Source organism: Bacidia gigantensis, assembly GCF_019456465.1.
Source record: "Bacidia gigantensis strain McMullin 20006 chromosome Unknown contig_244, whole genome shotgun sequence".
Lineage (NCBI taxonomy): Eukaryota > Fungi > Ascomycota > Lecanoromycetes > Lecanorales > Ramalinaceae > Bacidia > Bacidia gigantensis.
Genome location: NW_025408600.1, coordinates 903,755 through 924,286, shown reverse-complemented (window position 1 = coordinate 924,286; position 20,532 = coordinate 903,755). Strand labels below are relative to the sequence as shown.

The 20,532-nt window shown below is 49.9% G+C and overlaps 8 protein-coding genes across 8 annotated transcripts; 5 read left to right on the top strand and 3 right to left on the bottom strand.

The window, feature by feature from the left end:
- Positions 1-725: 725 nt before the first annotated feature.
- On the top strand, positions 726-2,392 carry KY384_004940 (uncharacterized protein; the record flags this gene model as incomplete). The annotated part of the gene is made up of 4 exons (XM_044813443.1): positions 726-1,098; positions 1,145-1,554; positions 1,606-1,730; positions 1,789-2,392. 4 exons carry the CDS (start codon positions 726-728, stop codon positions 2,390-2,392), a joined length of 1,512 nt encoding a protein of 503 aa, XP_044669721.1.
- Positions 2,393-2,805: 413 nt separating this feature from the next.
- Positions 2,806-3,967, top strand: KY384_004939 (uncharacterized protein; the record flags this gene model as incomplete). Its single annotated transcript, XM_044813442.1, has 2 exons — positions 2,806-2,910; positions 2,963-3,967. The coding sequence occupies 2 exons, from the start codon at positions 2,806-2,808 to the stop codon at positions 3,965-3,967; spliced, it is 1,110 nt and encodes a 369-aa protein (XP_044669720.1).
- A 793-nt stretch (positions 3,968-4,760) lies between these two features.
- Positions 4,761-8,928, bottom strand: KY384_004938 (uncharacterized protein; the record flags this gene model as incomplete). Its single annotated transcript, XM_044813441.1, has 5 exons — positions 4,761-4,795; positions 4,883-4,963; positions 5,023-8,556; positions 8,612-8,787; positions 8,855-8,928. The coding sequence occupies 5 exons, from the start codon at positions 8,926-8,928 to the stop codon at positions 4,761-4,763; spliced, it is 3,900 nt and encodes a 1,299-aa protein (XP_044669719.1).
- A 423-nt stretch (positions 8,929-9,351) lies between these two features.
- KY384_004937 (uncharacterized protein) lies at positions 9,352-9,885 on the top strand (the record flags this gene model as incomplete). The annotated part of the gene is made up of 1 exon (XM_044813440.1): positions 9,352-9,885. The coding sequence occupies one exon, from the start codon at positions 9,352-9,354 to the stop codon at positions 9,883-9,885; it is 534 nt and encodes a 177-aa protein (XP_044669718.1).
- A 78-nt stretch (positions 9,886-9,963) lies between these two features.
- On the bottom strand, positions 9,964-10,882 carry KY384_004936 (uncharacterized protein; the record flags this gene model as incomplete). Its single annotated transcript, XM_044813439.1, has 2 exons — positions 9,964-10,291; positions 10,398-10,882. 2 exons carry the CDS (start codon positions 10,880-10,882, stop codon positions 9,964-9,966), a joined length of 813 nt encoding a protein of 270 aa, XP_044669717.1.
- A 1,998-nt stretch (positions 10,883-12,880) lies between these two features.
- KY384_004935 (uncharacterized protein) lies at positions 12,881-15,437 on the top strand (the record flags this gene model as incomplete). The annotated part of the gene is made up of 2 exons (XM_044813438.1): positions 12,881-12,996; positions 13,097-15,437. 2 exons carry the CDS (start codon positions 12,881-12,883, stop codon positions 15,435-15,437), a joined length of 2,457 nt encoding a protein of 818 aa, XP_044669716.1.
- Positions 15,438-16,160: 723 nt separating this feature from the next.
- On the top strand, positions 16,161-17,961 carry KY384_004934 (uncharacterized protein; the record flags this gene model as incomplete). The annotated part of the gene is made up of 3 exons (XM_044813437.1): positions 16,161-16,384; positions 16,434-16,563; positions 16,687-17,961. The coding sequence occupies 3 exons, from the start codon at positions 16,161-16,163 to the stop codon at positions 17,959-17,961; spliced, it is 1,629 nt and encodes a 542-aa protein (XP_044669715.1).
- A 486-nt stretch (positions 17,962-18,447) lies between these two features.
- On the bottom strand, positions 18,448-19,593 carry KY384_004933 (uncharacterized protein; the record flags this gene model as incomplete). The annotated part of the gene is made up of 1 exon (XM_044813436.1): positions 18,448-19,593. The coding sequence occupies one exon, from the start codon at positions 19,591-19,593 to the stop codon at positions 18,448-18,450; it is 1,146 nt and encodes a 381-aa protein (XP_044669714.1).
- Between the last annotated feature and the right edge of the window lie 939 nt (positions 19,594-20,532).

Below are 20,532 nucleotides of genomic sequence, written 5' to 3'. Positions count from 1 at the left end.
ACAGGGAGCTTGTAGGCGTAAGCTTGAGATGAGATGGCTTGAGATTGTAAAGAGAGCCGAGTTAGGTCTCCCCAAAAGATGAGAAGATGACTAAGCTTCCCGATAGAGCTTAGCGACGGGAGTGCCAGATGTCAATTTGGTACGGTCGACCGTTAGTACATCAAGGCTTGTGCTGGACTACAATTCACTTTGATATGTTATCCACCAGTTTAAATGTTCAACCCGAGCATTTAATTTGCAGAGCTAGGCTGCCCATCGATCAAACTGACTACATGGGCATCGTTAGCTACTTGTGCGTCAAGTTTCAAGACTAAAGGCCGCAAGCTGGTGGTGAGACGTCTGAACATGCCGGTCCTACCGGACTCAGACCGCCAGGTCACTTTTTAGTGATCACTAATGATTGCTCATTTTCCACATGGGCTGATGAAGCAAGGCTTGCGATGCCGCTGTGCAATGAGACCAGGCATTCAGTTCCTATGATTGTAGCACAGTGATGATAATAATGATGCATCGTGCAGGCGGTCAGAATGGGACGCGCGTTCACAACTTTTGGTTCTCCCAAAATTCCACTGATCATGTCGATCTGAATGAATGTGGATCCGCATTTGTACAGATATAAAGTCTGGCGTTTGTGCCCGCCCAAATAGTTGATATTGACGATCGTTCGAGTTCAAGATATTTCGTAATACCGGGTCTAGAAAGGTCTGATAGCACTACTGTCCATTATGCACTCGAGATTCGTTGCTTGTACCCTGTTTCACCTGTTTTATTGTATCCTTGCGACTCCTATCGCCCATCAAAGGCGCCAAGAGCAAAACGTTTACCCTCAAGGAGCCTCGGATGCTGTCGTTTTAGACTTACCAACTGCCGTCGCAACGCCATCTCCGAAAGCATCGGGTAGTCTCTATGGGACTGAAGCCTTGCTTGGTGATGATGGGAATCCGGTCCAAGGCTCAGCAATAGTGCAAAACTTTCAGCTTGTGCCAGATCAGCTTGAGGATCCAACCCAGGGTCTCGAGCTAGAATTCAACTCTGTCGATAAACCTCAGCCCATTCGTGGTTCGAATGGCCGGAGCGGAGCCACAGATCCTGGACCTGGTATACCCATCCCATGAGTTGTCTTGCCTCGTTTAACAAGCTGTAGATACAAGCCGCTATGACCGCCTGAACAGCGATGTATTTGCCTCCCCAGGCACGGACACCGGTGGCGTCGCCAATGCGCAGTGGCCATTGGGCCTGTCTCACAATCGTCTCGGATTGAGCGGTGCAGGATGGGCTCGGCAACAAAATGCAGATGTGCTTCCAGCTGCAAGCGAAATGGCTGGTGTAGATATGCGTCTTTCCCCAAATGCTTATCGTGAGCTACATTGGCACCAAGCCGGAGAATGGGCGTATATGTTCAATGGGAGTGCGCGTGTCGCCCTCGTCAACGAGGCAGGGCAGTCGTATATCGATGACATCAACGCAGGCGACGTCTGGTACTTCCCGCCAGGAGTACCGCACTCCATTCAGGCGTTGGAGAATGGTTGCGAGTTCTTGCTCATTTTTGACAATGTAGGACAATCATCCTGCCGTATTCACCAAAAGCAAAACTGATTTAAGCAGGGGTTCTTTTCCGAGGAAGACACCTCTTTAGTGACTGAGATGTTTCTACGCAATCCTAGATCAGTCATGGCGAAGAATTTGCAAGCAGATATCTCTCTGCTGGACAACATTCCAAAGGACCAGCTGTAAGAGGTCCAAATGTCACGCATCTAAACTTCATCTCTAATGAGGTCCCTCGCATAGTTATATTTTTCCTGGTGAAGCAGCTCCTTTGAACATTTCAGAACAGAACATTACTGGTCCTGCGGGTCCTGTCAATCAGCCGGACACTCAGTATACCTATCATTTCTCCCAACAAGAGCCTCTGATTATTCCTGGCGCTGGATTGGTGAAAATATTTGACCCGACCACCTTCCCAGCTGCAGCCGATATCAGTGCGGCCCTCGTTACGATTCGCCCAGGTGCCATGCGTGAACTACATTGGCACCCACAAAGCGATGAGTGGAACTTCTTTTTGACGGGTACCGCACGCATCACAGTCTACCAGGCACCATCGAGCTCAAAGACATTCGATTACGGTCCTGGGGATGTGGGATACATTCCTATGACTTTTAGCCATTACATTGAGAATACCGGTAGTGAAGACGTTGTCTTGCTGGAGGTCCTCAAAGCGCCCCATTTTACCGATATTTCGGTTGCGCAGTGGCTTGGACTTACACCAAAGCAAGTCGTGAAGGACACCTTGAACTTGCCTGAGCAGGTACTCGAAAACCTACCGAAGTATAAGCCTTACCTCATCAGCGGACCTACGAACTTGACCGACACGAACTACACCAAGGCATTCTAAGTAGAAGTCGAAGTTCGAGCGATTGATGTTAGAAGAAGAAGAACAATAAAGCGATGATGATGATGAAAAGGTTCAGCTACAGGCTTCAGCAATAGAAATGTCGACCAACATGCATATTTAGGACTGAATCTGATAAAGCAGTTGGCGGGATCATTCATCTCAATATCGTACAAGAACTTCTACCTTATGTGACATGTAGGAGGGATAGCGAAGTCAACTATAAATTAGAGAGTTCTATTGTATCATCATGCTGCATTTCCTACACAATAAATGTAGGTTTCAACCAATAGTGGGCAGCAAGTTGACTAAGCAGCCCCTTTCATGATATCTCCGCTATATCCGGAGACGGGCTTCTTCAAAGAGAGCAAAGAGAAGTAGGCTGCGGTACGATACATAATACGGGCCACACGACGATGGCAGGCCCAATTGCTGTACCGCCTCCGCCACCGGGAGCTCCCCAACAGAGCTCAACCACCCAGAGAACCTCGGATGTTATTGGCTTGTTTCGATCTAGCAAGGTAGTGTCTTCGATTTTTCATGCTGCTGTGTTTCTTGACTGATTCTCTATAGTGCTTTAAAATGGACGCGTCAGATACGTTAGTGACATCGCTTGACTTCGATGACTCAGGTGAATTCGTTCTGGCCGCCTGTGACGATGATTCTCTACAAATCTACAACGCTAAAGAAGGAAAACACGTAAAGAAAGTACAGTCACAGAAGTTTGGTGCCCACCTTGCCCGCTTTACTCACCACCCTTCATCCATTATATATGCGAGCACTAAGGTCAACGACGAGATTCGCTATCTATCTACACATGACAACCAATTTCTTCGTTACTTTCGAGGTCATACCGCTCCAGTAACCTGTCTCGCTGTTTGTCCCGGTTCGGATACCTTCCTTTCTTGCTCACTCGACGACACTGTGCGTCTATGGGACTTCAAGTCTCCATCTCCTCAAGGCCGTCTCAACCTGTTAAAGCCCCACCTAGCCGCCTACGACCCTTCCGCATCCGTGGTTGCTATAGCCTCCAATGTCACACATACAGTCCTCCTCTATGACCTTAGAAACTACGACAAACCTCCCTTTGCGACATTCGACGTACGCAGTTATCTGCCACAGCAGACTGTCAACTCTGGGAAGCTTGATTGGACGAGATTGGAGTTCTCAAATGACGGCAAATCGCTTTTACTGGGCACCAACAGCTCAGCTGGTCATCTACTCCTCGATGCTTTTGAGGGTACTCTTCGTGCTCATTGCGTCAGGTCTCAAGCACCTACACATCTCCGAGCCACACCAGAGATGCGGAGTGAGCACCGAGGTCAAGGGGACGTATGCTTTAGCTCCGACGGACGCTATGTGATTGGCGGCTCTGGTGGCAATCATGATGCCATCGTGTGGGATACCCATGGCCAGGTGGAGATCGAGACGAAGCAGTTGAAGCCACTGTGTGGACTGCCCTGCAAATCGAAAGCTGCGCTTGTGGAGTGGAATCCGAGGTACAATATGTGCGTTACCGCGGACCGAGAGGTCATATTCTGGGTTCCTGACGAACATGTCGGGTTGAAACCTCCATGAGCCTGTAGATTCTATCAAGATATGAAATGATTCGTGAGATGAGCATGTTCATCTGTAAGCCTCAAAGAGACGCTTCGGGGTCCTGGAGTTGGCCGAATCAACCCCACCGGGGCATTTCAACGTCAAATTCGAACAGACGACGTTTGCTGATGGGAGGCAACCGGTGCAGGAACAAACGCGCGGAGCCCTAGGGATCACAAGTACGACGATGGGCTGAATGGGGGACTTCCGTTCTGATGCAAATGCATAGGTAACACGTACATGCAAGCAAGCGGCTCACCGTTGCATCCCATGCCAAATCCTCGAGTAATGACTGACCTGAATTGGGAGAAGGTGTGGAATGGTCCGGCTGGCACCTCGGTGTCTCCAACAGCTTGCGGATCTCATGATCCTGAAACATACGTCCTCTGGATAGAATTGTAGAGGGAAGTAAAATAGTCTAGCAAAGATACCTTTGATTATGCAGCGATGTAAGCAGATGCTTTTGATACGTGTTTGAGATGTCTCGTTTTCAGATTCCTACTCAAGCGTTGCATTAATGTACCTAGCCAATCCTACCCTCCTGGCCATCTTCGCCCACTAAATCCACTGCTGTCCAAGCTAAGACCTTTCTCAAGTCCGATTGCCTGACTTCTTTCTTCCGTGCCTGCGAGCCAAATCATATACTGTCCACCGACGTGAGGAGGCACCCGCTTTGCCTGCCTCCAAGCCAGGACGTCAACGCCGCGCTATTGTAATGTGCCGCTTTTCGGGTACGTGTAAATTGCAGAATCGTATCTAAAGCCGTTGGGTATCACGAAACATGTATTGAATGTGCTTGTCGTAAAGCTAGAGTCAAGTTAGCTTGACATTAGCTGCCCAGAGAGGAGAGGAGAAGAAGATAATGAGGGGTTCGTCTAATCTTCGCAAGCGTACAATTATAAGCCTCTATCTGGCCCTTTCGAGTGTCACAAGCACATTGCAGGGTACTACCGTTCTTGAAGTCGAATATGATGCCTTCAGATCAGTCAGCATTACTGGACCTAAGATATTGTTTCAAAGAAGAGTTGACTTACTGTTTGGTAGCTCTTGCCTATCCTGATCTGGTATGTACGGAGGGCGAAACTCTGCAAGTGAGAAGCTCTTCATGATGATTTTCGGGTTCCTTTCCAATGTCGAAGGATGCAATGACAAAACTCCCTGCTCATTGAGAACCATGTGCCGCCGTTTCCACAGAAGCGTATCTGGAAATTGTACATTTATGTCCCCCAGATCGACCGTAGAAGACGAAGGCTGGTCAATGGATTCTCGATGCTCAATGATTGCAGCTTCCTTTGGACTGGAGTTCAGTGCGGACGCCAGGCTGCGTTTAGATACCGAAGAGATGTTTGACATTCGCTTTAGTAGTCGCTTGCCCTTGGAGTCTCTCTTCTCCTCTCTGAAGCCGTCGACTGGGGCGCCGAGCGACTTGTCGCTAGCTGATCTGGGGAGATCTACATCACTACCGTTGCGACTAGACCCAGAACGCCAGCTGGCAAAGGATTCTCGTCGTGAAACTTTTGGTGACATGTCCTTCCTTTGCTCGCTATTGGAGGAGGACCCCGAGCGTGCGGATGCTTGTCGTGCGTATTGCGGTCGAGGTGGCTGAAGTGGATGGAAAGATGGTGGGCTCATGGGTGAGTGCTCAACGAGGAGAGGACTTCGATGTAGATCCAAGTGCCGAGAGTCAAGTGAATTTGGGTAGTTGTCTGCGAGTCTGTCGGTGACATCCCGGACAATTGTCGCTGTTACTGATATTGAATCTGAACGCCCTTTGACTGAAGCACCCATCGTACTGAACGATGCGAGTTGGGGTGAAGTTGATGGTGATTGAGGCGTCGTGCTTGGACGGCTTGAATTGGCACTAAAAGCAGTGATATCAGGGGTTTGTGGAGAACTCTGAAGCGATGACTTTCGGTCACTAAGACTAATGAACGTAGTCTGTGGTGTCGTAAGCAAAGTCGGGCTGGTTGGTCGTGATGACATTTGTTCCAGAGCTTTTATGCGAGCTGATATGCTCGTGGAGACACCATACTTCTTTGGAGGAACGGCACCTTTTGAATGAGTCGATAGCAGCGGAGGATTTGAGGCTGAAAATGAACGCGGGGACGCCAATGTTGGCAAAGGGGGTGGGGAAGGGCTTCGGCCTGGTTGAACTTGAATCTGCATTGGGCTAGAGATGCTGCGGAAGGCCTTGGGCTTCTCTAACGCCTTTGTCTCGCTACTATGCCTAGCGAAGACTGGTTTGATGGGAGACTTGGAGACCGAGATTGGCTTCGCCTCTTGCACAGACGCAGTCTTGAGCTCCTCCATGAAAGAATCGTCAGATAGAAAGTGCTCGTCGGACTGATCTGGAGTTGAGGTACGCTTGAGTGGGCTAGCTCCGCGTCGCTTTGCCTGTGTTATCGAAGTAGATTCGCTAGTGTTTGAGAGTTTGTCCGCCTCTGCCGCAGAATCATTGGTGAAAATTTTGGTTGATGACGCATTTGTCTCCTCTGACTGCTTTTCTATGCCGAATTTAGTCGCCTTCGATGCCGAAACTTGGTGTAGACTCTGCGTGGGACCAGGAACTGGTTGATTAGACTCCTCAGCCTTCCCGAAATCAATGAAGCCTCTGTCTACACCGGTAGCAAAGAGTTCTTGAGATGGTTGGTTGCTTTCAGCTTTATCTGCTCTCGAAACGTCGATCTCTTCGGGCTCACCGAGACCTAGCTCGGTATCTGCTTCATTGAACCAAGATGCATTAAGTGCATTACTCACCAGAGTTTCATGCTCGTTTTGAGCGTCAGAGCTAGGAAATGACCGACTGGGTTGACTGTCTGAATCGCTTCGTTTTGCAATAGCTTGGCCCTCTGGAACGAGGTCATGAGACTCTGAGGTGCTGCGTACTCCTGGGTCCTTCGCCATGACTGGTGATGAGGCGCCTATCTGGTTTTGACCTCCGGGCGAGAGCTTTGCACCGGCTTCTCCCACGGCACGTCTTGAACTTGAGGTTGAGGTCGCCAGCGCCAAATTTTCGGAGTTAGAATGATCACTATCAGAGTCATTGATCTCTTTCGAGCTGTAGTCTTGCCTCAACGACGGTTCCGTGTCATCAACTTCCTTGACTTTGGCCAGCGAAATCGGCGCATGTTTTCTAGTGATCCCAACGCTGTGATCGGAATCTTGTTGGTATTCAACTGGGATTGGCTCGTGGTTATCTTGCACGGGCGACATAACCGACTCTGGACCTTGAAACCCAGTAGATTGCTGTCGAGAAGCTGGTAAGATATCACAGACCTTTTCTGGGGCCATGGACATATCATTAGGTGTCTGCCCTGCACTGCCTCTTTCTGACTTCTCATCTACTATCGTCTCCTCACTAGTGTGTGACTTTTTCGGCGATGGAGTGTCTTCTTCTATTATTGACGAGGCTTGAGTTGAATGTCCTTCTGATAGCTCAGGGCCTGAAACAGGTGAATCTTGTTGGTCACGCAGGGACCCCTCTACGGTTTGCGAACGTTGGGTCACGGTCTCCTGATCATCTTCGATAACAAATGACGATTGTAAACTTGGATCGATTTGCTCGTTCTTTAAGGTCTCTGCTGGCAGGTTTATTCTCTGTTCTTCCGCTAGCTTTGCCTCCTTTGAAGCCGGCGCTGGGTGTCCTTGATGACTTGATGCATCTCTTCGCGCAGCCAATTGTTTGTTGCGTAATTCGAGCGCTTTCATCAGCCTTTTCTTCTCCGGCGTCATGGCGGCTGCCATTTCTGATGGCTTTTTCTGTATTGAAACTCCGTTAAGGTTCGATCCCAAAGACCTTGGTGCCACAGATGGTAGGGTGGGGAGCGGTATTCGGGGCGAAGGCGTAGTTGCAAAAGGGGTATTCTGTTGCTGTAAATTCGGCCGCAGAGGTGCAGCATTACGGAGGGGCATTCGAAGGCCCACTGGTAGCGCTGCGACAGGTCTGAATGAGCCGCTGGCACCAGCGGTAGAAGGCCGACTGACTGATTCCACAGATGGTCGGGGGCCGAATCTGATCTTTCCTTTGTATTCGTAAGCGTTGGCGAGATCCCTTGTACTTGGTCGTGCTGATTGCGATGACATTCTGCCATCAACACTGGATATGCTGGGCCGTGGATCGAAATTGTAAACAGATTGAGGCTTTGATTGATCGCGTGAGAAATGATTTGGGGCGTTAGGCAGTGCCTTGTTGGGATCGCTTGGAGCCCGAGAGCGCTTTGTTTCTGATGATGGTGAAGAATCCTGTTTTCGCATGGCTTTAATAATTTCAGTCGCTTTTTCGTGACGCGTTTGTGCATCATCATCAGCGGTCCGTGACGATCCAATGTTTCCACTTTGGTCCGCCACCGATTTCGGTTTCTGGGTGGCTTCTGACCTAGTGTCCCCATCATCTTCCGTGATACCAGACAGATGCGACTCCGTGATGGACCTGATTGACGCAGCAGTGTGTAAGGCAATCTCCGAAGAGAGTGCTGTATCTTCCAATTCTCCCGCCGAGGCGAAAGCGTAAACAGCATCGTGAGGGGTGAACTTGTCTTCTACTGCTTGGAAATGTACAGATACTCGTGCTAATCACCATCTTGGTTAACTTCCACATTTCCCGCAACAGTCGAGTGGTAATACCTTGGAGAAGCCTTGACGTTCCTTCCGGTACATATTTGAGTAGTACCTTCCTCCTGCGGTAGAGGATAAATCCATATAGCGGAGAGTCTTCCTCGTAGCGCTTGACAGCCCCTTGCGCCTCTTTCACCCCCCCAGGACCTTTCTCGTAAAGCTGTACCTCATCACGGGAGCTGTACCTGAGAAAGAACCTATCCGAATTGATGATCAGCACTCATTGGTAAGTAGACCGAGGGAGAGACGTACCAGCATCCACCCTCGTTCAACGCCGCGAGATAGGTCTGATTGATGTCCGGCGAGTCGAGGCCATTCAGGGACATATTGAGTCTGCATCCACGACTCCTACAATTCTGGCCTCCCGCCGCAGTCTCCTGCAGAATCAGGTGGGATAGCTAATGTCAAACGGATAGGCCCAGATAGGCGAGATCTACCGCATCGCAAGTTTGAAAATATGGCGCAATGAGGGAAACATGTTTCTGGGTCTGGCATTGAGAGGGAAGCAATACAATGCCTTCCGTATCCCCTCGTCAAACATCATCAAAGCTTCGAATCAGGCCAAAATAGATAGGAGGTCGCCAAAGGATCGCCAAAAACTCTTCGGGAAAAAGCCCCTGTCTGTATGAACCGCGACCCGCATGCAATGCCCCTCACTTTTGCCAACCACGCCTCCAACGTGCCCCCCTTTCTGTACAGTCCGCAAAGGGATCAAAGTGAACGAAGTGATCTACGTTGTTCGAAAGGCAATGGCGGTCAAATACAAACTCCCACCTATCGACGATATTCTCACCCTTTCGTCACCGGAGCAAGCGGCCATTTTGGACTCACTCTTCGAGCCATCTCCCCTTCTACATGAACTTTGTTTGCCATCACTTGGACGGTACAAGTTTTCCAATTATGATGAGTTGATAGCGTTTGTGGGGCGCCTCCTTAATGATCTCTTTGAGTCTGGAAAGACTACGCAGCTTGACGAGGTGCTCGTTAGCCATCCTCGTCTAGGTGCGACGAGTGTGCAAAGTTCGCAAAGCCAGGGAGAACAGAGCCAGCTGCAATCCTCTGACAGTAGAGAGAGTGAGAAGCTGACACAGATGAACGCAATCTATGAACATAACTTTCCTGGCCTTCGCTACGTCACGTTTGTGGATGGTCGACAACGCGGTGCTCTATTGGAAGACATGCAACGACGCGTTGACCGTTTTGACATCAATGCCGAAAGATCTGATGCGCTCAGAGCAATATGTGACATTGCATCGGATCGTGCTCGTAAGTTGAGCAACTGACTTAATGAAGTTTGATGAATTGCCCGCAATGACTCCCCAGTACGGGGTCTATACCAACGCCAGTGACTCCTTGCTTGATCACACGCCTCTTCTGATGAACGACACGAAGGCCTTAGGAGCGACCGAGACTTCTTTACTTGTGTCTTCCGATTCCAAGACCAGGCTCATGGCTTTCTCACCCTTCTCGCATGTCAACGTTTGCCCGAAGCCATCAAACGCATAGTCTTCCTCGGCCAATTCGACGTCGTCATAAAGGTCGTCACGTAGTAGATTAAAGTCAGAATAAACATCGTCGGCTCCTTCGTCCTCATCTCCAGAGCCATCGGTCGAAGCTGCATAGGCATCGAAAGCGACATAGTCCTCGCCCGCGTCATCGATGATAGATTCGCAGTCTGGTGGTTTCTTGCTGCGAGGTGATGGACTTCTCGATGGTCTGCTGAACCCTGGTGTGCAAGACCTTCAAACATCAGCCACTCGTCGTCTGCGGTCTATCAACATTGTGATCGACTTACTCTATCCATGCTGCCCGTTGCGTAAGTCGACGATGGTCTACCCCTCGCATTCCACTGGTCCTTCGCTTCGTCGCAATCGAATTGAAGATCGCAGCTCGTCTAAGCAGGTCCCTACCACCTATCCGTGCTCGTGCCCAGAGCCCAGTCCGACAGGTTCTTCGAGCTGGGACAAACGTTGGGGGTGTCGCAAACAGATCGCTTAAATGAGACGTTATAAGTTCCAGCCGAAGTCTCCGCTTCTTTCTGGGAAAGCTGTCACCTCCATCATGGTTCGAGCTTCCGCAGTCTCTTCGCCTTTTCACCCCACGGGCAAAGCTCTGAGCACGTAACCTTGGAGAGCTCGAGTCAAATTGGAGTTTTACATCAATCCATTCGCTTTGTTTGACACCCTTCCCGACAAAGGTGTTGGTGAGGTTTGCAGGCTCCTCTAGAGGACAGGCTCGTCGTTTGCAGATCGTCACGACTTCACTTTCCTTCTGTTGCATCGCACATGGTCATGATAGTTGAATGTAATATCTACGTTTGACAAAGAAGAGAAAGAAAGCATGGGTCAGGATGTAGAGGAAAACGAAGTGAAGGTAAGCAGTTGGCTTGACAAATAGTATAACGCGGCCAGAAGCAGGCCATGTATGAATTTACAGTCTAGACCAATCGAGGGGATGGCAATGTTCCCCGTCCAAGCCCGTTCCCCGGATTCCCAGCACAGTGGGAGCTGCGGAGAATTTAGGTTATTTACCTTTACGCCGCCACTAGAGCATTGGGGAGAAGGGAGTAAGGCAATGCTCACTGGTGCATCTGGGTAGCTTGCGTCTCATTAGACGATTAGTTGGTCAAGCGACCCTCCCTGATGCATCTCGATTATTGATGCCTTCGCAGACGGCAAGCCCAACACCAGGTTGTAAGCGATCGAATTATCACCTGAAGGCTGGATTAAAGACGAGTTGAAATGTTGGTATTCGACGTAAGGGACCGTGACGGACCTCGCCTCAATCAGCGGGAGGCAGAAGGTGACACAGAATGTGTAATAATGCAACTGAGCGGAGAAGCCAATTCATGGGAAAATACTTCCACCGATCTAGTCAGGATTGTAATCAACCTGTCAAGTCTCCTCTTTTTGACAGGCAAAGCGAAACGAGAGAAGGCTTTGGGTCTGAGCGCGTCGATCATTGCATCAGCAATAACATATGAGGTGCGTAAGGCCGGCCGGGCTGTAGCGCTAGGAGAGAATCAACCTTTGAACGCGAAGACCAGGAGCGATAGTGCATCGTCTCAAGTCGAACCGCTCTAAGGCGTAGATCATCTCGTCGGTAATAGAGCTCATTCGTCCGCCTTTGAAAGCAGTCCTATGGAGGCTCTTGACCTCAACGCATCGAATATTTATAGAATAGCCAGCCCTTGAATGATTCTTCCCGTAGAGGAGATCGAGAGATGGGATGCGAAACCGATAGTGCAGCGTTTTGAATCATCAAGACCGATTTCCGGAAAAGGGGTGAATCAACGTGTCCGCCATCGTCGAGGCTGATCTCATTATTATTGGGCATCGCCCTAATTGCAAGTGGAAAGGGCCAGGTCACTTCGAAGTTGGAATTGCGGTTCTGAAGGTCAGCGCTCCGTTCATAAATGTGATGGTTCGTTCGTCTTATACCTTAATAAAACTTTATGCAGGGTCTCGAAAGGCTTGCACAAACGGCTACCCCGCTCCACCTGCAGGCTGCAGCTCTGTCCCGCGTGCCCAAAGCTGACATGCCAAGCCCTATCTGAGATGTCAGCCGGAACAACGGGGGAACAATGACGCCGACCGGCAAGCTTCGGGTTGCGTCCGCCAAACTTGCATGCTCATGCAGCTTGAATTGGCCCATCTGATTCCCAACCGCCATTATGAGTGGATCGCAGATACCGATTACGCCAAACATGGCCCAAAATAAATGACAGTCCTGCGCCTTGGGCCCCGTGAGTAGCCCGCCCTACGTGGCCGCTGCCCGAGTCTGGATGGCTGATGTGATACCTGCGATCCGGGTCACTCAAAATAATCATAGCGATGGCGCTCCGCAAGCTGATCTTCCTAAACGGACGTCGCTCTCAACTAATGGAGGTGGAATACTAGGGCGTCCGAAGTCCCCAGAACTGGGTGAAACCGGGGGTAAGCACTCCTTGCACAGCCTGATATGAAGCTAGGACACGCCGTTTCGCCCTCTTCTGACCGTCAGGCAGTGCGACCTGTTTCTACGGGGAACCCGTATGCGAGCAAGCTGCTTCCTACCTTTGCGAGCACACAAGGGAGTACGAAGAATTCGGTCAGTGAAGGTGGGAGAAGAGACAGCCAGATAGATCCAATCTCGCAGGTAGGGTTCCTACTTTTCTTTCGCACAATACTTTCCTAGAACGGATCGCCTAGCCAGACTTTACCGGCTTACCACGAAACCCAAACTCGCAAACAGACTATTTTGCAGAGAACGAGCACACCTGTCTCACAACCATCAAGAATGCTATCGCCCCGCATTTCCGAAGAAGCAAAAAGCAGTTCCACAGAGACTGTCCCTGCGGTAGCATCCAGTCGTACGTCTGTAGAGCCCGATAGTGGCACCGCAAAAGACAAGAGGTATGCTTATTAAGATTATAGCGCTCAGCCGCAGTTCTGACATCAGTTGAGCCCAAGAATTTAGCGCCAGGCTGACAATTCTTCTAATCATTAGGAACAGGTCTTTCTTTAGTCGATTGGTCGCCCCCAAGAAGAAAGATGTTGACTCTTCCGAAAATAATGAGAAGGAGTCGGAAGCAGGCGACAAAAGGGCGGAAGGAATGGATGCAGCGGTCTTCTCTCAGCCGATAGGATATGTCCCCCAATTCCCGTCCCCTCCGAAATACGTCAAAGTCCGCTCGCATGGCAAGAAGGAGCGGAATTTCAATCGAGTCTTTCTTGCGCAAGAATTAAGAGGGAGAACTGGGGTGGAAATTGCACAAAGTGGGGGCAGGTCTGTCAAGAGTGCGGCACCTGGTTTGGACGCAAGAAAAGATGGCGACGCTATTTGGGCTATGGAATTCTCAAAAGATGGGAAATACCTTGCTGCCGGTGGCAAAGACTACGTTGTGAGGGTCTGGGCCGTGCTTTCGAGTAGGGAAGAGCGACAGCTACATGAGAGCGAAGAGAACAATGCCACCAATGATAGCCAACGGGTCCATCTCAACGCCCCCGTCTTTCAAAAACGAACTGTACAAGAATATTCTGGGCATACCGCAAGCATTCTCGATCTCAGCTGGAGCAAAAATTCTTTTCTACTTTCGTCTTCCATGGATAAGACCGTCCGCTTGTGGCACGTTAGTCGGCAAGAGTGTCTGTGTTGCTTTAGACATCAAGATTTTGTTACCAGTATACAATTCCATCCGCGGGATGACAGATTCTTTCTTGCTGGGTCCCTTGACTCCAAATTGCGACTGTGGAGTATTCCCGATAAAAATGTTGCCTACTGGAACACGTTGCCCAATCTCATCACCGCTGTGGCCTTCTCCCCAGACGGTAAAACGGCTATTGCTGGCTGCTTGAATGGACAGTGTTTATTCTATGAAACGGAGGGGCTCAAGTACTCTACGCAAATGGCAGTTAGATCGGCTCACGGGAAAAATGCAAAAGGCAGCAAAATTACAGGCATTCAGGCCATTACTTATCCACCGGACGACCTCAATGGAGAGGTCAAGCTTTTGATTACAAGTAATGACTCTCGAGTCCGTGTCTACAATTTGAGAGACAAAAGCCTCGAGCTCAAGCTCAAAGGCAACGAAAATTCTTGTAGTCAGATCCATGCAACGTTTAGTGACGATGCAAAGTATATTATCTGTGGAAGTGAGGACCGGAGAGCATACATTTGGCCTACGAGCCCTGCAGAAAGCGAGAAAGATAAACGAGCAGTAGAGATGTTCGAGGCTCACCAGGCCATCGTCACGGCTGCTATCATGGCCCCTATCTGTACCCGACAGGTCTTAAGTGCATCGGGTGATCCTCTTTACGACCTTTGCAACCCACCACCTGTGACTCTCATCAGCCGATCACAGTCGCATGTCTCCTTGAGTCCGCCATCAGAAGAAGCTCCACAACCCAGTCTTACTATGCCCCCAACGCCGGCGACTGCTGACTTCACTAAAGCTATCAAGCCCGAGGAATCGCCTTCGTATCTCTCAAGAACTTCCCATCCCAATGGCAACATTATCGTCACCGCAGATTTTCGGGGCGTCATTAAAGTTTTCCGTCAAGATTGCGCGTACAAAAACAGAATGCGCAATAATGATTCGGCATTGTCTAGGAAAATGTTGGGTAGGACGAATTCTGTAGCAACAAAGGGCAGCACTCGCTCCGGCTCGCGCAATTCTCTCCAATTAAATCATCCGTCAGACCGGATACTGTCATGGAGACAGTCCATCAACAATACGACAAGCAGCTTTGATAGCTTTCGACACAATAGCACCGCCAGCGCCCAAACCCGGTCAATATCGCCTCGAAAGTCCGTCGGTCAAGTATCTCTTCACTCTACTTCACGCCATCCGAGCCAGACGACTCCAGCTTTGCCCAATGGCTCACCCCAGGCCAGTCCACTACAGCCGTCTCCGCCAGAACTCAAGGGCTTTCCTGCGTCCGGACAGAAAAGGAAGCCCTATGCAGCTATCCCAAATAAGGATGGAGCAATGGATCCACTCATGCTTCAAGGAGACCAAAGCTACATGTTCTGGAATCAACAGACGTACAAAGACCAAGCCGCAAACGCTTCTCACCTTGACCCATCAAAATATGACTACTCTAGCACGGCTGGTAGTAGCACTGGCAGCGTAGCCAGCCCTGGGCATGATGCAAGCCACCTTGGAGCACCCGTTGGCCGCGAGATTACAAATGCATCCAGGTTGAGCAGTGAAGAGAATTCGGAAGCTGAAGGGAGTAGCGGCGAGGGTGCAGAAGTTGCGTGTACCAGATGTGGGGGGACTGACTTCAAGGCACGCATTGAAGGGGCACGGAAACAGATTCTGGTCTGTAACAAATGTGGTAATTATATTTGACGTCGATACAAATGGGCATTGGAGTTTTTATAAAGAAAGGGTTTGAGTTGGACAGGGTTCCCTGAGCGTATTGGTTACGGCTTCTCCATGATGGAAGACCTAGTAGGCCCACAGCTTCTATCTTTAGTATCGAATACACCTGCTACCTCCTCCATGTATCGGATGGATCGGAAGCTATCAGCATCGCAACCTAAGACTGCCCTGCCTCAGCCCGGATGCGTTTTGTACAGGCCGATGTAACTTCGACCCCTTGCTGTCCCTGCCTGTGGAGGTCACGTAAGCGCCAAGTCCCAATGAATGAAGGGAACGATTGGCAGGATAAAGAGTCATTTGCAGTCACTTCACCACCACCACATCGTCCTCGCGCCTGCCCGCTTGGTCTGGAGACTATCATTAATATTGTCCAAGGCAATTCAATCATCAAACTGACGTGCTGGGTTCCGGAGCCTACTCTTCGTGTTACGGTCAGACCGATGGCACGCGCCAATGAGTCACTGTCGCGCGAAGCTACCTTTCCCGGCCGCATCCTCACCTCAGGGCAGGTAAGAAGGTCTAGGCAGCATCTTTAGAACTATATATGGATTGCTTCCTTCGCCCATCATTTTACTCCCGTATCAGTCCCCTCAACGTTCGTCTGTTGCATCGCATTGTCTGTGTCCAATTAAGTTTCAAGTACCTGCGCCCTTTCATTGCTTCATGGCTATCTGAGCTCTCTCTTTCACCATGTCGGGGAATATCAGCGCTTCGTCTCTGGTCCTTTCCTTGCTCAAACCTACGCTACTTCTAGCAATTTGCTTCATCTCTTACAAATCTTTCCGTTTCTTCAATCGGCGCCGTCATTACAAGAAGCTCGCCAAAGCATGGGGTTGTGCTCCTCCCAAGGCGATGAAGGTGAAGGACCCTGTCTTTGGCCTGGATCTTCTACGGAAAGTCTTGAAGGATCTTGCGTGAGTATCAACTTGACGCTTGGGACTTGACTTGACTAAAGAAGCACAGCAATCATTGCCTTTTAGAGGAGAACCAAAAAGCCTTCAAGAAATTACAAGCAAACACGATTTCCATTATGTCGCAGTATAGAGTCATAACTACAACAGAGCCAGAGAATGTGAAATGCATCCTAGCTACCGTGAGTCTGAGCTCAAAGCCCCTGCGAACAAGACATCAATGGTTACGAACCAAAAGGTGGATGAAATATTGGCCTCAAGACTGTAACTTTTCCCCAGGTGGAGCTAACTCCAAATCTATGTAGAAATTCAAGGATTTCAAAATCGATGATAACAGGAAGAAAGCGCTGATTCCCATAATCGGAGAAGGGATTTTTACGTCGGACGGACAAGCTTGGGAGCACTCGCGGGGTTTGCTCAAGCCCCAATTCGCCCGAGCCCAGTTTGACGATGCGGAACTCTTCGATAAGCATGCTGATAATCTCATCAAAGCGATACCGAGAAATGGGGAAGAAGTAGATTTGCAGCCATTGCTCGGCTCTGCAGGCCTAGATATTGTGACAGAATTCCTTTTTGGCCATAGCACAGGATCCCTAGATCCAGAACGACTCAAAAACGGTAGCACTACTAAAAGTGGCGCAGAGAAGTTCTACGAAGCCTTCGCTTATCTTGTGCAAGGTATCAACGGGCAAAATTCGCGCTTCGGTGTCCTTGGTCTGTTCTTGCCCGACTGGACTACGAAAAAGCACGTCAAAATCATGCACAATTTTGTTGACGAAATCATCGAGACGGCAGTGGCAGAGCAGAAGAAGTCAAGTGCATCGCTCGACTCAAAGCCCCAGCGGTACACATTGCTCTCAGAACTCGTGAAGTCGACGGATTATTCTCAAGAAGTGTCGCGAGAAAGGCTCAGATCTGAGCTGTTGAATATCCTACTAGCCGGTCGAGATACGACAGATTCACTCATAAGCAACATCTCTTTTGTGCTCTCGCAGCGCCCCGACATACTAGCGAAATTGCAACAAGAAATATCGGACTCTGACATCCCCCTTACACCCAGCTTCTCCCAAATTAAATCGCTGCAATATCTGCGAGCTGTCATAAACGAATCGGAGCGTTTGTACCCGAACGTACCGGAGAACAATCGTCAGGCTGCCACGGATACAATCCTACCACTCGGAGGAGGTCCCGATGAAAAGGCTCCGGTCTTTGTGGCAAAAGGCACGCTCGTGGCTTGGAGTGTCTACACCATGCAGCGACGAAAAGACTTATACGGCGATGATGCTGACGAATTTAAGCCGGAGAGGTGGCTGGATATTAAAGGTGGCGAAGAGGGAGAAGGAGGAGGAGGAGAAAAGAAAGGGCTTCGAGTCTCATGGGAGTATCTCCCCTTCCATGGGGGACCAAGAGTCTGTCTTGGCCAGCAGTTCGCTCTGATGGAGGTAAGCTACCTGACCGTCAAAATCGTGCGGGAGTTTAAGACTATTGAGGCTGTGGAGAAGAGACCTTGGAGAGAGAAGATAGGAATTGTTGCTACCATTGATGGTGGGGTCAAAGTGAAGGTCAAACCATGGACGTGAGGCGTAGGAGCGGCTCTTAGAACAAATCAGCGCCACTTATCGTCAGTATTCACCTGTACAAGTATTCCACTCCATTATGTAAAAATAAAAATGATATCCACTCCTGGTCAGGAAATCTCGAGCTAAAAGCAAAGCTGACATTGCTTCGGTCATTTTGTACATTTAGATTCCTCGCTAGATCGAGGGGGTTTTTAGCCAAAATAAGGGGCTATGGAATCTCCTGGGACCCAAACAACGCATCATATATATCCGTAATATTCTTACAGACGTCCACTCTATCCTCCCAATCATGAAAGTTCTTCTCCAGCTCACATCCTGTCCACCGTACCGCATCCCAAGCCTCTTTCTCGACATCCCTCCCGAAGAACGTCGCCTCCAGTTCCTCCTTCGTCCCAAACATTCTTCCATTGATCTCCTCCCGCCACTTCTCTGCCACTCTGCCGGCATTTAATTTATAAGTCTGCGCATGTATGAACGCATGTCTCATCATATCCTTGCCCTCAAACTCCCCCGGGGATCGTGTTGCGTAGAGGCGCTAGCATGCTTACCTCCAATCGTAGGCGCGTTGTGTTGCATCTTTGCTACTCCGGGGCCCTTGGGATGAAACCCTAGTTGTAAAATTGGGGTTTTCACGTCGTAGAAGGGCGCATTCAGCGCCATGGCGGCGGCAAGATATGTTTCTTTGTCGCCTTGGCCTACGGCACCTTGGGATAGGAGTGGATAGTAATGCGAGGGCCCGTAGACATTGTAGTAGGCTATCAGGAGAAGGGTGAGCGCGTGTTTGGATTTCGAGAGGAGGACTTGGCCGGAGTCGGTGGATGCGCGGTCGCCGGCTGATGAAATTGTGGGGATTGAGGCAATGGAGAAGAAGAGGGGAGAGGCGGTGTTGGCCCAGTAGTCGGGCCAGATTATGAGGCCCGTTGTGTTGAAGGGAGCGGCGGTCATAAGGTCCTCCGGGGGCTGTACGGCGAGGTTGTCAGCATCGAGGAGGAGAACAGAGTCAAAGGTGGAGAAGAGGAGGGCGAAGGGTTTGAGTTGGTATTTGGAGACTGTGAAGTTCGAGTGCGTAGAGTTTAGGATGGAGCTGAAGAGGATGCAACGGGCGTTGAGAGAGGGAAGTACGATTGAGCAGATCGAGGGCTCGTAGACTTCAGGGAATTCTATGAAAACTTCGACAGGGAGAGTAGAGCCTGAATTCCTCAAGATTTTGAGAGATACGACGAGTTCGGGTACCCATTCCCCTGACGCTGTGACCGCAATGCCTTTTGAGCCCTGCTGATACGGCAGCTTCGGGGCCAATTCCCGCGCTATTTCGACGTACTGGGTATGTGAGGCACGCAAGAGCTGGACATGCTCATCTGATAAATCTATGAGATCCTGTCGATGGTTGAACATTGCCCGGTTGCGGCCATCGTATGGATTGATCATCGCCTCAACATGCTTGTTGGGCAGAGGAACTGGAGGGGCCGCATCTTTCAAAGCAACAGAGAAGTTGCCCCAAAAAGTTATGAGCTCAATCTCAAAGCCAGTGGGAGACTCTGAAGTCTTTGATCTCGGATGGAACCAATTGAGGAGGAGGAGAGCAAGAAGAGCGGCTAGGAAAAGCACAGCAATTCTTCTGCGAATGACCATGGCAATGTGTATAGGAAAGATGCAATGGGTGCAACATACTGCCCAAAAAGTACGATTGTGCCCTTTTTGTACACCATGGCCTCTATGTGTTAAGGTTGGTGTTACAGTGGAATACTGTCTCACCAGTGAGGAGGTGGCTCTTGAGGATGGTGTTGTGGAGCTAGTACATATCAGGTTAGACCGAATGAGATATAAATAAATGCCCTTCAATGATTCCTTCGATCCATTAAAACACGAATCGCACTATTGTGTAGTCGACTTTCGAATCCAGACGTGTATGTTCCGAGCAGCTCGCAGAAAGAGGCCCCTACGACGACTACTCTAGGAAGCAAAGGATCAGAAGGTCAACCATCGCGTGAAATAATTGACTCTTGTGGATTGATACGTAAGGTGGGTCGGCGGTAGTCCGATGGGAACAGTCAACAGCTGCCTTTGCTTGCAAGAAAAACCAGACTCGAGGAAAGCGTCGAGCTATAACTAAGGGGTTCACATACGTCCCCTTTTGCCGCGCATAGCGTCTGTACGGTGGAATATCGAAGCGTTTCACGAATGAAAGCTGGATCTCCCAACACGTTCTGTACAGCTCGCGTATCCACTCAAGGAATACTGTGGTACCAAGCGTCTGGCAGTGGTCTGAGAGCTCGGTACCTCGCTAATAATGGGGAAACGCCCACCACCACCTCGCGGGAAGGTCCTGATGAGTGTTGGCAATATTCTAGAGGGAACAGAAGGACTGCAATGGCTTGAAGGGGGAGGTGAGAGAGATATAAACTCTTGCGAGGCCATACGGCAGGCCAATTCAGCCGTCAATGGAGCGCTTCTTGTCTGCGAGACTACTACCGTGGCGACTTGCGAGGAATCACAGAGCGTAATAAGGTAATTCTAATAAGCCAGACTGCTCCGCCACAACAGAGTCTAGAGGCTAGAACTAGTTCTTTG